This window comes from Elgaria multicarinata, chromosome 3 (genome assembly GCF_023053635.1).
Source record: "Elgaria multicarinata webbii isolate HBS135686 ecotype San Diego chromosome 3, rElgMul1.1.pri, whole genome shotgun sequence".
In the NCBI taxonomy this organism is placed as follows: Eukaryota; Metazoa; Chordata; class Lepidosauria; order Squamata; family Anguidae; genus Elgaria; species Elgaria multicarinata.
In genome coordinates, this window is record NC_086173.1 from 93,891,760 (window position 1) to 93,908,514 (window position 16,755).

Genomic DNA, 16,755 nt, shown 5'->3' on the forward strand with positions numbered 1-16,755 from the left:
AAGTGCATTTGACTGACACTGAGACTTAATGAAGGGTTATTTCCAAATTGCTCATCCATCATTGGGATTAACTCTGAATCAGGGTAAGGTACATCAGCAATAAGCCAAACCTTGCTGAACAACCAGGATCATGATTACAGAGAATAGTTATCCTGAGGTAAATTAATGGCGCAGATTTTGTGAGTGAACAAGCCCAGTCCAAATGAAAGATAAATACACAAAAACTTAAACTGAGTGTACAGATTATATAAATGAGATAGTACATGGCAGAACTAATCATTAAATGCAATTAATTATAGGAAAACCATATAAGTGTCTTGCTAATATTTGGTTGATTGGCAGGGTTTGGATCTTCCAAACAAGCACAAACCCAAAACTAGAATTATTTGCAGCCCAAATAATTACACTCATCCCCTTGTAATTCAATAACTTAGAATTTGAAAATAGAGGCTACTTCATGCATGATATCTTTTCCACATGGAGATCATGGGTTGGATCCAGGCTCTGCCTTCCACAGACAGAAGTCTGCTCACAGAAGGTGCCTTCACCCAACTGTTGGGGATCTCCCTCTCAATATCACAGCTCGCCCAACCTTCAGTGTAGCAGTTTCGGGGATGGAGAGGTTGTGACGGAGGGGTGGAGGCAGGGGTATCTGCATCTGGAAACCCAGTTGCATTTGCCTAAATCTCAATCTGGTCCATGTAGGGAAAAAAATATATATGCATCACAGTGCATGAAATCTGGCATAGGAATTTAGTACAAGGATCGGGCTTCGTCCTCAAAGAAAAATGTAAAATCTCTTGCACCATGCACCATACCTGATGGTTTATGAACTTCTTCTTACATGGATCTTATCTCAGAGCAGAAAAAGATGGTATGTAAGAAACATCTGTCAACAGACTTGAGTTTGTGATGGAGTGGTCCTCCTACAATTTCTGATGTGGTGTACACATCACCTATCACCTACCAGAGTGGGATCTGAAGCAAACACAGTGGTGACTAAAATGGCAGGGAAAGAGTTCATTGGACACCAATGTTGGGGCCCCAAAAATGCTAGGTCCATGGAAGCTGTCCTAGGGAACAGTATGCCACCCCCATTTTTTTTTTAAAAAAAATGGCTCCAGCATTCTGTACTGTTGGACATAATGTAGTTAAGATGCCAAATGCAAAACACGGCTGAGTAGACTTCGGAGGACTCTGGAAGTTGAGTACAGAGTAAGGACTCACTTTACTTATACCACTAGTGATTTCAAATCCTGAAAGCCATGTTCAGGGGGAAAAAACATTTTGAGCTAAGAAACTGATTGCTGGCTCCATAGAAGAACATCAGATTTCACAAGAGGGGGGGGAAAAACACAGCCTGGAAGATTTCTTAATAGAGGGTGGGGCAGGGGGAGGGAAGGAACTCTCCTTCTAAATTGGTATACAGCAAAATTCCACAAGTTTTGGCGACACTTCCATATGGTGGAAAGTACTTTGGAGGAGATCTCTTTCGCCATGAAATGGGGCATCCCAGAACTCCCTTCTTCATAGGACTCCTTATGGGCCTAGCAATGTATTTTGGTGTTCAGGGAAAGCTGAGAAGAATTCACTTTTGTTGAGACAATGAATTGCTGGGAGATAATCAAGGCCTCTCCCTCTCTCATTTCAGCATATTGCACTAGAATGTGTTGATGCTATTTAAAACAAGCAATTCCTGTCATGAAAAAAAAGCCCAAAGGCATAGCAGGTCACATGAACCTTGGTGTGCACAGATAAAATTCCCAGTCATTTCCTGGGGAGTTGCATCTACCCGTGCTGAGGACAGAAGATACTTATGCAAAAGCCGGCCCTGAAACTGCCCTCAGTTGTACAAGACTGGGGAGCGTAATGCGAGAGTTGAACATGGCCGGCATGTCTTCTTCTTGAAAAATCCCAGGTCAAGCTAGAAGGAATGGGTGGTGTAGATTTGAGGGTTGCAAGGTAAACTTCAGTGTCTAAACTTCAGGGTATTCGTTGATCCGGCATTCTTAATGGTTGAATTCTAGGAAAGAGGAAACTATTATGAGTACTTGAGCAATGGATGATTGATAACTCAGATAAGAGTAGCAAGAGAGGTTTCTTAAGTTTAGGTGGATCAATGGATAGGAAAAATGGGCCTGTTCAGACAACATGCTAAGCTATGGTTAGGCCGCCAACCCTTTTGCGGTAAATGGTTAGTGAACATGTTTAAACCATGGTTATGTAGCCACTATGGTTAGGAATTGTTTACACAATGCACTAAGCCATAATGTTTACCTCAAAATGCCTAACCACCGTGGCTTAACATGTCATTTCAAAAGGGCCAGTATCTCTTAGAAATAAACATTTTTAGTTTCTTGTAGCTATTTTCACTTTATATGACAGAGTTATATAACCTGGTCTCATATGTGTTTTCTCTGTAATAAGGTCCACTGAGTGCAATAAAACAAACTCCCAAATAAGTATTTTATTTTGCTTCATGAAGAGTTCTGCGTAACTCATAAGCTGGCACCCTTCAACACCAATTCCTGCTGCTCTTAATGCAGATTCAAAAGGCTTGAAACTAGCATGGCAACTACTGCCTACACCAAGTCCGTTGAACAGTAATTCTTTGCAAGCCTGTTCAAACATTACAAAACAGGCCAATGCAGTTACTCACGCCCCAATGAAACATGAAGCTATCATGGATTGAGTTCCATATGATATCTGAAAGCATTGTCTGACTTCTTGATCAAGATGATCCTGCTATCCTCTTGGGCCTGGGCAGTCACACTTCCTTGTTCTAGAACAACAGCCAGGCCCAGCTACGTTGTTGTGAAATCAACAGCGGATGAGCTACTCATATGAATATAAGAATGTATTTACTAAACCACAGCAAGATCCGTTTCATTTCATGCACGCTTTCCAGCATCAGGCAGACAGAGACCTCTGGGAGCTCAATGTGATGGCTGCCCTCTGTTTTTCCACAGCACCTGGAACTCAAAACTTTGGCTGTGGGCGCTCATTTTAGTCACGTAGTTAATTCTGTATTTCCCACTTCTCCAGCAGAACAGGCCATTGCTTGAAGATGATGCTGAACTAGAACATCTGACCCAGTCAGGGGTTTTGATCATACTACTCCAGTGCTTTGTCAGCTGCTCTGGCTCCCAATCTGTTTCTGAGTCCAGTTTAAAGTGCTGTTCTTAACCTTTAATCCCTTAAACAGCTTGCCACCAGGTTACATAAAACACTGCCTTCCCCCTATATGCCTCAAAGAAGATCTTCTGAGGCCCTGGCTCCACACATCCTGCCAAGTGAAGTGAGGCGGGAGGCTACTAGGGAAAGGGCCTTCTCGGTGCTGGCACCACGGCTCTGGAATACCCTCCTCAAAGAGATCCCCTTAACACCTTCTTTATAGTCTTTTTGGTGCCAGGTGAAGACCTTTTTATTCTTCCCGGCTTTGTAGTTGTGCAATCCTAAAATTGTAATTTTATTCCCCTGATTGTTCACAATGTACTTTCAGTTATACTGTGAAATTAGTTAGGTCCCTTCTCTGCTTGAATTTTTTACACTGCAATGGTTAGTGACATTCTAATACTGACTTTATCATTTTTCTTTGGAGGCCACCCAGAGAGCTATTGGTCGGCCAATTTAAAATACCGTAAATAAGGGAAATGATATTGCTACACAATACCTGAGAAAGTCATTTTGCTTCATGCTTCTCTATCTTTACATCATCATATATGCTGCCCCAACACTCTGGAACTCCCTTCCCAGGGAGGCTAGGCTGGCTCCCTCTGTGCTACAACTTTGGAGGCAGGCAAAAACATTTTTGTTTCTGCAGGCTTTTGGAACTATACTGGACCTGTGTTAACGTATTGGATTTTAGTGTATTTTAACCTGTTACAGTTTTTAATTTTTTAACATGTTTTTAATTTTACTGTAGATTTAATTCTATTTTAACTTTTGTAATTTATATTTATATGTTTTACTTGTACATGTTTTAATTTTGTAAACTGCCTTGAGTCCCAGTACTGAGGAAAAGGCGGGATGATGATGATGATGATGATGATGATGATGATGATGATGATGATAATAATAATAATAATAATGCCTCACCTCCATAAAATGCTGGTGTGCTCCCGTATTCCTTGCAGGACCGTGAAGTGGTGGTACTGGGGCTGTATTTAGCTTGGGAAGCCCAGCTCTGTTGCTTGCCGGAATCGGATTCGCAGGAAGAGCTTTCTGAGGTGGCCGTGGTCTGGAAGAATCCTAAGGCAAGAGAGTTAGATCTAGCAGGGCTCTTCTAACATTCTCATGGCGAGTCTATAAAAATGGTAGTGATCCAATGGCCAGGATGGACAAAATCCCAAATCCCCATTGTGATGTCAAGGATCCCAGAATGGAAATAAATGGCTGCTTATAAAGAGTTTATTTATTACTGACTTGTGGTAATGATTTATATGCTGCTTGTTCCCAGTTTCCTGTTGTATGAGCTACAGAAATATTATGCTTCAGAAATTGATAGTGCTGTATATTGTTTTATTATTATTATTATTTTGAAAAATTATATGTAAGTCAAAATGCTGGATTGCCGTTCATTTGCATCATTGGAAATGCAAGCCAAATTTACAATGGCCAATCATTTCACACAGCTTTGCCTGCTGTGTCACCCTCCGGATGTATTGGACTAAAAGACTTATCAGGACCAGGACGCCCACTGCACATGCTGCTCAAGTTGTGGGCCTCAGTTTCAAATGTGCTTTTCTATAAACTGTTGCACTTAATATGAAGATTCCTTTGATCATTTCTAATTTCTGCTGAAATATTTCTGATTTGCTAAAAAAAAAATAGTCACACTTTTGGTTTGCCTTTTAATAATCAACTGTGATCAAGTCTTGTAAGGATGCTGATGATGCTTTCCACGTACTGCGTGAGATTCCATCCAGAGAAGAACAGTGAAGGATCCAGAGCTTCTACTGACCAAAAGGCCAGCAAAATTGTTTTGTTTTAAATGTACCTAAGTTATCTAAAAGTTCTTTGGTGCTACATGAGTCCCTCCCTGGATGGTCCTGCAGTTTCAGCCTGACTGGTGTTCCACAAATATTTCATCAGACTCTTTAGAAAGGCCAGGACAGATGCCAATATTATTTGATTAGGGAAACTGGCACAAGGACTCTCCCTGCAGGGAAAGCAGTACCAGTGCAGCTTGTCCCAGCAATATCAGGGAAAAAGGAATATTTGAAGATGGCTATACAAGTGTTTATTTCAGTGCTGGCATACATGACTGGCAGGAGAGCAATACCTGCACTGCTTCTACCAAATGCATCTTTCAACATGAAAAGAGATCTGTTTGCATTAGCACACATTTACCAACATACACCAGTGGTAATGCTAAAATTAGTTAGTTATGTGCCTTCAAGTCGACTTCAACTTATGGGGACCCTATGAATCAGCAAACTGCAGTTGCATCTGTTGTAAACCACCCTATTCAGATCTTGTAACTTCAGCCTTAGCTAGACCTAGCAGTCTAGCGGGCCAAAAGGGTGAAGGTCTTGTGATATTTTTATTGTGAGATCTCCCCCTCTGTTCACACACAGAGAGAGGCGTTGTGCCCACCATTTTGTTTGTTTTTTCTTAAAGGGGAAGATGCTCACGAGCGCTCGTGCGCAAAAGGTAAGCTTTAAATATATATATATATTTCCCCCGCTCCCCCCCCCCATGGGCGCAGTGCTCCTGAGGAACTCTGCACCCCACGCATGGGTCCTGGCTCCTCGCAAGGAACTGCGAGGAACCAGGACAAACCGCGACACCCAGCCACACATTCCATGGTCTCGGGCTCAAGTGATCCCAGATCGCCCCGGGGTTTTGCCCCATCTAGCTAAGGCCTTCATGTCCATATCTTCCTTTATGGAATCAATCCATCTCCTGTTTGGTCTTCCTCTTTTCCTTCTACCTTCTGCTTTCCCTAGCATTACTGTTTTTTTCTAGTGAGTCATTTCTTCTCATTATAATGCTAAAAGCAGGCTGAAATTTGTCGGTCCATTTGTCGGTCCATCGGTCTCAGCAACCTATGCAAACAACTTCCCACTGATACAGAGGATCTCCACCTATCTCAAATTTCTTACCTGCGGAACAATGACTTTTGGAGCTGGCGGCGCAGGTCTGTTTGGTGGAGTTCGCCTTGGAAGATTCTTGACCTCGGTTTGATGCACTACAACGGGAGGTTTCTTTGTGTAGTTAGCGGGAAGCGCAGGTGGTGGTTGTACATGGATTTTGAGCTCAGGAGGTGGCTGGCAGTAAAGCACTTCAGGTTTTGGAGGGATATTTGGTATGCCAATAACCTACATGCAAACCACACAAATAGCAGGTAACATTTCTGAAACCATTGCTGTTTGTTTCTTCCTTACAGACTTCAAATAACGAAATATGGATGCTAACCATATATTTATCCACTGGCTGCACAACCTCAATTTTATTACCAAATGCCTTCCCCAACTCTCATCCCTGTGCATCCTTGTCTTTATTTATTTTAATAATTTCTACCCTATCACCTGGCTCTATAAAGCCCTCGGAGCAGCTTGCACCTAAAACATAAACAATATGAATTCATTGTTTCAACAATTATATGACAAATTTTAAATCCATAAAATAATGCTGGACTGAATGTTCACACACAAACATTTGCAGTGAGAAAACAATGCTTTGGAGAATCCCAAATGGTCCACGAAATAATTCCATTCATCCTGTATCCTTAAGTTGTGACAGGAGCAGCAGCCGTATAGCTAAAACATTCCTTTGGATCACATATTTTTTAATGCTAGGGAATGACCAGCATGGGTCAATCATTGAAGAAGATCAGGCATTAGATAACCCTGGAGGTGTAAGCCATTTCAAGTACCTTTCTATGTTCCTGTGGAGTTTTCAGCTTGAAGGCTGGGTTGGCGTGGCCATTGGCAACATTCGGAATGGGAGGAGGAGAGCTGTGTCAGAAGAACAAAAGGAATCAAGGATGACCAACCACGGCCATAGCTAGACCTAAGTTTTATCCCTGGATTGTCCAGGAGTCAAACCTGTTCATCTAGGTGACACACAGGGGATCCAGTGCTCAGGCAGGGGCAAACCCTGGATGATCCCAGGATAAACCTTAGGTCTAGCTGTGGCCCACGTCTGTGACTGCAGCTGCTTCTCAATGTATATATGAAATGAGTCCCTGTACAACTAAGCCCAAGGAATCCAAAGTAGACTAGAATCAGAAAGGGTCATTTCACACCTTCAAATAAGATATTTGGAAGAGGCCAATATACTGACTAAGTGCACTGCAATAATCCAGGCTCATTTATGGGCACTGATATTCTTGATAAACTAGACTAAATTTCCCAGCAGGAAGTGCCTGTATGATACACAGTGATTGAGTGAACTGGACGAGGGTAGAAATAATTGGCATTTTTGCACAAGAGGAAGAAATTAGTTATACTTTCTTCCCTTTTCAATGCCTAAATGTTTGTAGTTACAGAAATCTGTTTGTCAGTATATATATATTGCCCTTCCTCCAAGAAACCTGAGTGGCGTGCATGGGGGTCGCAGTTACTCTTTCATCTAGAGCTTTTTTAGATGAGGCTGTTTAATCAGGTGTTTCTCCAGTTTTGTCGCAGAATTTAGATCAGAGCTCTACATTAAATTATTTTCCTTTCTTGTCTTTCTGTATTTTCTGCTACATAACCTCTAGGTGGTGCTGTTGTATAGTGGAACAACACAACTACACTGGTGGTTGCACTTTGTTTTGTAATGCCCAAAACACAAGATTTCCTCCTCTAAACCACCCCGCTTTGGAAGTTCTTTTAGAAAACAGAGGCAAAACTGGAGGGTTACAATGTCAACTAAAGCACCTGTAAGCAGTCATGAATGACAAATGGCGATGACTCAGTAAAAAACTTGTCTAGAAAAACTCCCAGGCACTGGTCTATTGAGCTTCAGAAATGGAAATGCACCAATTACCACCACGCTATAAATATTCACCTGAACTGCTGGGTTTTCTTTGGAGTAAAGATAGTCTGTTTTTGTGGCACAAGCCTGGCTCTCCATTTATAGCAGCAAACAGCAGCTGCAATTGCAATCAAAAGCAAGATGGAAACCAAGACTCCTACTAGGATTGGAACAAGACCTAGCAGGGAAAAGAGCAAAAGCAACAAGGTTATTGGAGCCCTCCTTTACCATAATTCTTCCCCACCTATGGTGACCAGATGCAAGAAACCAGAGGACAGGACTCCTGTATTTTTAATAGTTGAGTAGAAGAGAAATTTTCAACAAGGGCTGCTAGTTATATCACGGCAGGATCTACACTATTCATTACACCGTTTTTTAAGTGCATTGTTGCGTCCTCCCTTGCTACGTTACAAAATGCAACTTGAGCCCAGTCAATCGAAATACCTTTTCTTCTATCGTTTTACCCCGGCACACTCTTCTTTAGAACGTTCTTCATTATGCTCATACCGGCTCTGAAGTAAACCTCCTTCTTCCGGTGACTCTGAGCTAGACCTGCCGGGATAAGCCGGCAGGGAGGCGGGGCGACGCGTAGGGACGAGGGAAGCCCTGCAGCGTCTTAAAGGGGCCACGTGCGCCCCGAAAGATAAGCAGTTTTTTAAAAAAATTAAGCCTCTGTCCCCTCTTTCACCGCCCTCCCTCCCCCTCCCCCTCCCCCTCGTCGCGTTGTGCCAGCTCTCCCTCCCCTAGAAAAGCCCTCACTTGTCCTAATCAGGAAGCAAAGACCATGGTCACAAGACATGACTTTGAAAGACGGCATTGAATACAACGAAAGGTTGGGGCACATTGTTAGTTTTAAAACGATTTTAACAGAAAGTGGAACGGTTTTAAAAGTCAGAAGAAACGTAACAACAACAGCATCACGTGACTGCTGACGTCATCTCTGCCAACTTGTTACGTTTCATCTAGACAAGTGTAGACGGGCTCCACGTCACATCTCTGCATAATTGAGGAAAACATCTGCTGAATTTCCTCTTCTGTCCAGCTTCTGGTATAGATCACAGAATCATAGAATAGTAGAGTTGGAAGGGGCCTATGAGGCCATCGAGTCCAACCCCCTCAATGAATACCTGACAGATGGTTGTCCAGCTGCCTCTTGAATGCCTCCAGTGTGGGAGAGCCCACAACCTCCCTAGGTAACTGATTCCATTGTCGTACTGCTCTAACCGTCAGGAAGATTTTCCTGATGTCCAGCCAGAATCTGACTTCCTGTAACTTCAGCCTGTTATTCCGGTCCTGCACTCTGGGATGATTGAGAAGAGATCCTGGCCTTCCTCTGTGTGACAACCTTTTAAGTATTTGAATAGTGCTATCATGTCTAACTAGATGCCTTGTCCTCCATCTGATCATAGAATCATAGAATAGCAGAGTTGGAAGGGGCCTACAAGGCCACCAAGTCCAACCCCCTGCTCAATGCAGGAATCCACCCTAAAGCATCCCTGACAGATGCTTGTCCAGCTGCCTCTTGAAGGCCTCTAATGTGGGAGAGCCCACAACCTCCCTAGGTAACTGATTCCATTGTTGTACTGCTCTAACAGTCAGGAAGTTTTTCCTGATGTCCAGCTGGATTCTGGCTTCCTTTAACTTGAGCCTGTTATTCTGTGTCCTGCACTCTGGGAGGATCGAGACGAGATCCTGGCCCTCCTCTGTGTGACAACCTTTTAAGTATTTGAAGAGTGCTATCATGTCTCCCCTCAATCTTCTTTTCTCCAGGCTAAACATGCCCAGTTCTGATGCTAATTCCCTGCCCCAATGACCCCCCTCCATTCAATTTTCCTTAATTTCCACAAACAACATAAATCACACCCACTTTCTGGAGGCATGGGGCCACTGTCCAGGCTTCCTCCATTCCCAGATTTATCGCAAAATGGAGGTCCCCATCCACTGAAACAGTGACAGTTCTGGTTGTTGTTGCAAACCTGTAGAGAGAACAATCAAGGAATTAACACCAGTGTTTCCTAGTTACCAGAAACACATGATCATTCTACAACACAGAAGCTTTGATAAGAAAGGAGCACTTGCACGTTTTACCAGCATCTGTTGGAGCTTAACCCTCCTAAAAATCTAGATCTATATGAAGAAAGTTTCCCTGATCATTAGTGCTCATACCAACCAGCCTCCCCAAGAAATGCAGTGTTTGAAAATTCTTGTCATTTCTATCATCCAAGTTCCAAAGGATATATTTCCACACTTCAAAAGTCTCTTGGGGTATATGTACATTCCTCAAGTTGGACCAAGACAACTCCCCACTATTTTTAACCTCCCAGCAGATATTTTCTGTAACACTGTCTAGCCACAACAGATGGGGATAACTTCTTCTCTGATGGAACACAGCTTAGGAAAAGCCAGATCATCCAACATTTGGTATCAAAGATCTACATAGCACTCAATAGTCTTTCCTTTTATGCCTAACAAATCCCCAAAGTCTTCAATTCAACATCTGTTTTAGCTTGTTGAAAGAGAACTACTTCAATACAAGTTCCTCAACATCCAACCACCTCTAACAGGTCAGTTGACGAAGTCCAGTGGAAGATCTGATAGTTTGTGGATGTTATTATAAAACATAGTCCAATAGGATTAGGACAATAAAACTGAAATCAATCGTGCTTTATGTATTGTTTCCCCCTTGTCTTTAATCCATCGCACATACATCAAAACATTTATGGCCCTAATGGTAACAATCCAAAGTTACCAACAATCCAAACTAAGTGGCAGATATGTCACCTCTGGATGAAGTTCTGCTAGCTTGTACTGACCACTGCAGAAGGTGGAGGGATTAAAAAGAAAGTTTAGTGGTGTATTTTGTTTTTAAAAGTTCCCTCCGGTTTGGTACAGTGGAGGGATAGGAAATTCCTATGCCGGCTCCATGCTAGCCTACGTGAGAGAACAAATCCTGGGGTCCTTCCAGAAAATGGAGGAGCTTTCAAACTGGTGGATCTAAAGCCAACTTGCCCTGCCCCCAGAATGCCTTCTTCAGGGCCTTCCATTGGCTACCATCCATGGGACCGTCACTGATTGAACAGTTATGCCTGCAGAACTGCAGGCATAATGGGGGCCTCCATAGCAGTGGAGGACTCTGTCCGTCTGGATCTCTCCTCTACCACTGGCAGCCAAATCCTAACTGCCTAATCCTAACCCCCATCCAGCAAACTAGCGCTGGGTGTTAGGACTGCCCTGTGACGCCTTTGAATTTACTTTAAGAGGACTTTCATACATTATACAAGAAAACACCTTTGAATCTACCATTTGATATCTATGTAATATATTAACGTTGTTAGTACAGGATAGAAAACAATAGAAGGGGGTGGGGGAAAGCCCTTTAAAGCCTGTTGCATGTTTTGGTCAATTTAGGCTTTACGTTAACCCTTCAACAAACCAAATTATGCAAGAACTGTTGGAAATCTCCCCCATAAGTGGATGCAATTGAACCGAAAGCTATTCTAAAGCTAAGCATTTCTCTGACAGGACATAATCTTTCTTTTTGCTTCCTGAATGTAAGTGTGTGTCTGTGTCTCGGGCAGGTGTGTGTATTACGCACACACATACACATATGCGCCACAGAGTGCCTGATTAAGAAGCCAGAAACCAAGATACCTACTCCATGCCCATTGCACTTCTTCCCACAGTCTCCAGTATCAAAAAACGAGGTGTTCCGACAGCTCCCCTCGAAGCAAACCTGTCAGAGAAAGACGTGCATTCATGATAACACTTGTGATATTGGGCAGGATACAAATGTGTTAATAAACAAACAAATAAGTGGTGGAAGAAGAGCAAGAGGTCATTGTTCTCCCGAGGAAAGGGTTCCCTGTTTTTGCTGGCATGAGGTTGAACAACAATGAACTAGCCTTCAGACATGGGTGGGTGGGCCACGGAGAGGGGAGAAACATATAATCAACCTCAAACCTGGCAGCAATGCCTTGTATTGGGGGTGGGAGCACTGCTCCCAGCCAGACAGAGCATAGCACTAAAGGTTAGGACATCCCCTCTTGGCCTGAGCTGCTTTCCAACAGTACAGCCCTCTTGTTCATTCTGACAAGAGACATATAGAACCTCCCAAAAGTATGTAGTGCTTGAGCACTTTGAAAACAGGTACACTGAGCTCTCTTCAAAGTGTAAATGTGGGTAACATGCAAGGCTGCAGCAGGCAGCCCACGCTTACATGACTGTCGCCGCACTTTGTTCCTGCCATCACAAGGCCTGGGTCTAACATATCCCCTTCGTCTTCTTCATTTCGGTATACGTGAGTCCCGCGGCAGTGGATCTGCCTTCCATCTAATGTGATAGTTGTGTCAATGGGAACAGCATTGGTCTCCAAAGACTTGGAAGCAGAACTTTGGCACTGTATCTTGCCGCACTTAGCATCTCTGTGAAGAGAAGAGTGGAGGGTATGTTAACCTGATCATTCTGGTTACACTTTCAGATTTCCTCACATCAAATGAGCTGTCATTTATGTCCTACAATAAGAGGAGACTTGAGGGGCTTATTGAGACTCAGAACTTCCCATGTGATCAGAAGCTGACCTCCATAAATCACGCTTATTAACCGCAAGAATACATTATGATGCTATGCCGTATCTTAGGCCCTTTCTACACCATACAGCATAGAGGGAGGGAGGAGGGTGATCCCGGACTTACCTGCTTCCAGGATCATCCCATAGTGTCTAAATGGAAGTGTGATGTCCCGGATGGGAGGAGGGATGTCGCACGCATCACAGCCGCCATTTTTTTTAAAGGAAAAGAAGCCACAGCACACTTCTCCAGCAAAAGGTAAGTTGTTGTTTTTTTTAAAAAAGGCCCACCCCTGCTCCCCACCCCACCCCCGATGTCCCTGGACTGCCCCAGGCCCAGCTCCTTCTCTCTGCTGACCCCCGTTACTTGTGGGGAGGAGGGAAGAAGCTGGGATGCTGGACACCCACTCCTCCCATGGTCTCAGGATGATCCTGAGACTGTGGGAAGAATCAGGTTTTCCCAGGGTTTTTTTTATCCCTGGGAAAACTCGTCCCCATCACCCCCTGCACCCCGGGAGTCCCTGTGCATCATTTAGACACACAGGGACTCAGCCGTGACCAGCCCGGACCAGCCTTAGGCTGCACACATGGACGATTCAGTTTATGCAGGATGTGGCTCTGCACTTCCTGATGCAGGTAGGTTTCTAGGAGCACACTATATAATGGATGGGTAACATGTGGGCCTTCACATTTTGTTGGGCTGCAACTCCCGTCAGCCCTAGCCAGCATAGCCAAGAAGTATGCTGGGAGTTGCAGTCTAAAAACCTACATTCCCCATCCCAGGTATATGTGCTCCAACACTAGCAGTAACTTCCCATTACTTTCTGGGAATAATGTTGATGTACAGAGCCCTTACTGGTGTAGGCCCTTTGTATCTCAGAGACTAAGGATTGTCTAGCAGGGAACCTTTAGGACTGCAGTCAGGGCCAGATCCTACACGTCATTGCGAAGGTGCTTCCGTGCGCCTTTTTTAAAGACGTAACCTAAAAGAAGCGCCTCTTTTTTTACTGTGTGTACTGTGAGCTAGGCAGCGCCGCCAACGGAAGAATCTCTACCCCATTCAAAGACGCTGCTCTGGCCGCTTCCCCCTCGCGTGTTCTTCCATTCAAATAATCCCCCCTCCCACCCGGCGGCTCTTCTGGCGCGTCGCGGCGGCGGCGGCTCCTCCTGCAAAACACTTTTCTCCCTCAGTGTGTTTGTATTTGCGTTTGCGTGCGCACGGCGGACGAGTTCAGCTCCTGCCTCTCGCTCTCCCCTGCGGTGACATCTCCCCGGGACTCTCTTCAGTGTGTGCTCGCGCACGCAAACGCAAATACAAACACACCGAGGGAGAAAAGTGTTTTGCAGGAGGAGCCGCCGCGACGCGCCAGAAGAGCCGCCGGGTGGGAGGGGGAATTATTCGAATGGAAGAACACGCGAGGGGGAAGCGACCAGAGCAGAGCAGCGTCTTTGAATGGGGTAGAGATTCTTCCGCAGGCGGCGCTGCCTAGCTCACAGTACACACAGTAAAGAAAGAGGCACTTCTTTTAGGTTACATCTTTTAAAAAGGCGCACGGAAGCGCCTTCGCAACGACGTGTAGATCTGGCTCAGGTCAAACTGAATGTGGCTTGAAGTGTGCTCTTACATTGCACGCTTGAAATCAGCCACATCTTTCTTTTCAAAAAGTGACTGGGGGGCGGGGGCAGCGGGGATTTGACTCTCTCCACCAGTGCTCTTTCCCCAGTGAAAACTGTATGCCAAAGCTGCTATTTGCCTCAGTTGTTAAAAAAAAATGTACAAGCTTTAGAGGGAGATTTTCAGGAGGAAAATGGTGCAGGAAGAAAGGGTTAAACCTCTTCCCTTTGATGCATTCCTGATCTGGATCAAGGATCCTCATGGCTGTTGTTGTTTTTAAGGTGGCAATCCCCATCATAGGATTTTAAAATGTGCTTAAAATCATGTCCAGTTTGACCCTCAGCTGCAACTAATGGGTGCAATTCCATCAGCTTCCCCCCAATTCCGCCTTGGGACCACCCTAGAATAACTCACTGATCAGCATTATGCTTTCAGGCTTCCTTGAGGGAAAGTGGGTTTCTCATGAGTAAACACACAAGCCTGCTGTGTCCTCCTCACTAGCAGATCTGTTGCAACCCCTCACCAGGTGCATACGATCCAAGGAGCAAATCTACTCATGAATAGGCACTCCTACTAGCCACTTTACATAGTAGGAGGAGTGCTTACTCATATGCCATTATTCTACTGTTCTTCTCACGTATGAGCTGCATAACCACAAAGAGCAGCAGGGGAATATTCTGAGCAGAGAGATTAGGAACAATTACTGGTTTTTTTCCTTCCCAGACCAGGGAACATGCCCCCAAAAGATGTAATATTTTATTCTATTATTACACTTATAGCCTGCCTTTTATCCTTTGGAAGGAACCCAAGGTAGCTTACATTACGTTCCTCATCCTCCATTTTATCCTCCCAACCAACCTGTGAGGTAGATTAGGCTGAGAGTCAAAGTCACCTAGTAAGCTTCATGGCTGAGCGGGATCTAGAACCTGGATCTCCCAAGATCTCCAACGCTCTAACCACTACACCACACTGGCAATGTATCAGGTAGCAATTTCATTTATTCAGCATAACAAAATTGCCAAGGGATCAACATTAATTTGTACCCAGTCACATTATAATTTAAATTTTATACTTAATTTTTCAGCCTTTCACTTGTGAGGACACAGAGGTATCCCATCCCCAACAGAATAGTTAGTCTGCTTTCTACCTTGTGTCGCATTTCCTGTATCTGCCATTGATATCCTTCCCACAGTTCCCATAGGAATCTCCAGCAGCGTTAACCCTCTCAAAACAGAGGTCGGGTGCTGGCCTCGCTCCTGTATGGAAGAGATTCATGTGACTGATATCTGTGGAAGATGGTAGCTTACCCAAATCTATCATCCCCCACCCCTTGCTTTCATCCATGGCACTGGATGTGAACCTAGGTGAGAAGAGCAACAACAACAACAACAACAAAAACTATCTCTCACTGGAAACTAAACCACCTAAGTCATCAATATCACTAGGCTCAGACCATGACATTTTTTCTGCCTGAGGCACCACTCCCACTCCACATACAGAAGCTGACTGGACTGGCAAGGAAGCAACATTAACTGAATTTTAACTTCAACACTGGCAATGGGATAGCATCCTCCACCAAACCTGAGACAGAAATCAACTTTAGCAGGCCCAGATACATGGCTCTGTCCTCTGATGAAGGGGAATGGCCAGGGGGCTCAGGAAGATCAATGTGCTGCCTGAGGTGGCTGTCTCACTCTGCCTAACAGTAGCTCTGAATATCATTCTTCCTGTGACAAGGTAGCATGACAATCAGTGAACTAATGTACACAGCAGAACTGCAAAATATACACACCAGGCCCATTGAGAAGACACCTTAAACCATGGCTTTAACCATGCTGGCTAGGCCAGAAAGCCAGGCTGTGTTTAGAAGACACTTTAAACCATGGCTTTAGCCATGGCAAATAAGGCTTTTTGCTTTATTCACCATGGTTAAAGTCATGGTTTAAAGTGTCTTCTAAACACGGCCCGGCTTTCTGGCTTAACCACCGTGGTTAAAGCCATGGGTTTAAGGTGTCTTCTGAATGAGGCCAGTGAGATCCACATGCTGCTTCCCGGGCAACTCATCTTGGCATAAAAATTTGTAATAAAAGAATGTCATATTGCTTTTTTAAAAAAGTGGTTCTAGCCTTAACAGCTGTGAAGATGAACTTCAGAGTGATTCTTCACTCTCAAAACATTAGAGACAAGATGAAAAAGAGGGGAGGGAACCCAGCCAGTTTATATTGTCAGTTAAAACAGTATTTTAAGATAATTTCATAACATTTAGAGGCCTGACTTGGGATTTGATATTAGATACCTTAGAACGGATAAAAATTCATCAATGAAACAGACTAGTGGAATGAATGGAATGATTTCTCTCAAAAAACAAAACAAATGACCACTAGTAGTGCATCCAGTTTATAATTTTTTATATAGATTTTTTAAAAAATATATCTAAAAAGTTTAATTTTAAAAAAAAGTTTATAGCTTTAAAATTTTTAAACATATACATATATAAACAGATTTTAAAATGTGAAATGTTTCAGTACAAAACCTGAGCTTCAGTAACAAACAGGAGTATGCTACAATATCCCTTATAAACAAAGCCAGAACCAATCAGGACCAGGGCAAA

At 43.8% G+C, this 16,755-nt stretch overlaps 1 protein-coding gene across 1 annotated transcript in view; it reads right to left on the reverse strand.

Annotated features, from left to right (window-relative positions):
• Positions 1-2,681: 2,681 nt before the first annotated feature.
• ADAM19 (ADAM metallopeptidase domain 19) overlaps positions 2,682-16,755 on the reverse strand; it is a 71,271-nt gene continuing 57,197 nt past the window's right edge. The window contains exons 15-23 of the mRNA XM_063121562.1: positions 15,292-15,400; positions 12,182-12,386; positions 11,621-11,698; positions 9,833-9,941; positions 7,999-8,143; positions 6,881-6,962; positions 6,108-6,323; positions 4,099-4,251; positions 2,682-2,804 (exon numbers count right to left, since the gene is read on the reverse strand). Coding sequence (XP_062977632.1) covers positions 2,682-2,804; positions 4,099-4,251; positions 6,108-6,323; positions 6,881-6,962; positions 7,999-8,143; positions 9,833-9,941; positions 11,621-11,698; positions 12,182-12,386; positions 15,292-15,400 — 1,220 coding nt within the window. The remainder of the gene's footprint in view (positions 2,805-4,098; positions 4,252-6,107; positions 6,324-6,880; positions 6,963-7,998; positions 8,144-9,832; positions 9,942-11,620; positions 11,699-12,181; positions 12,387-15,291; positions 15,401-16,755) is intronic.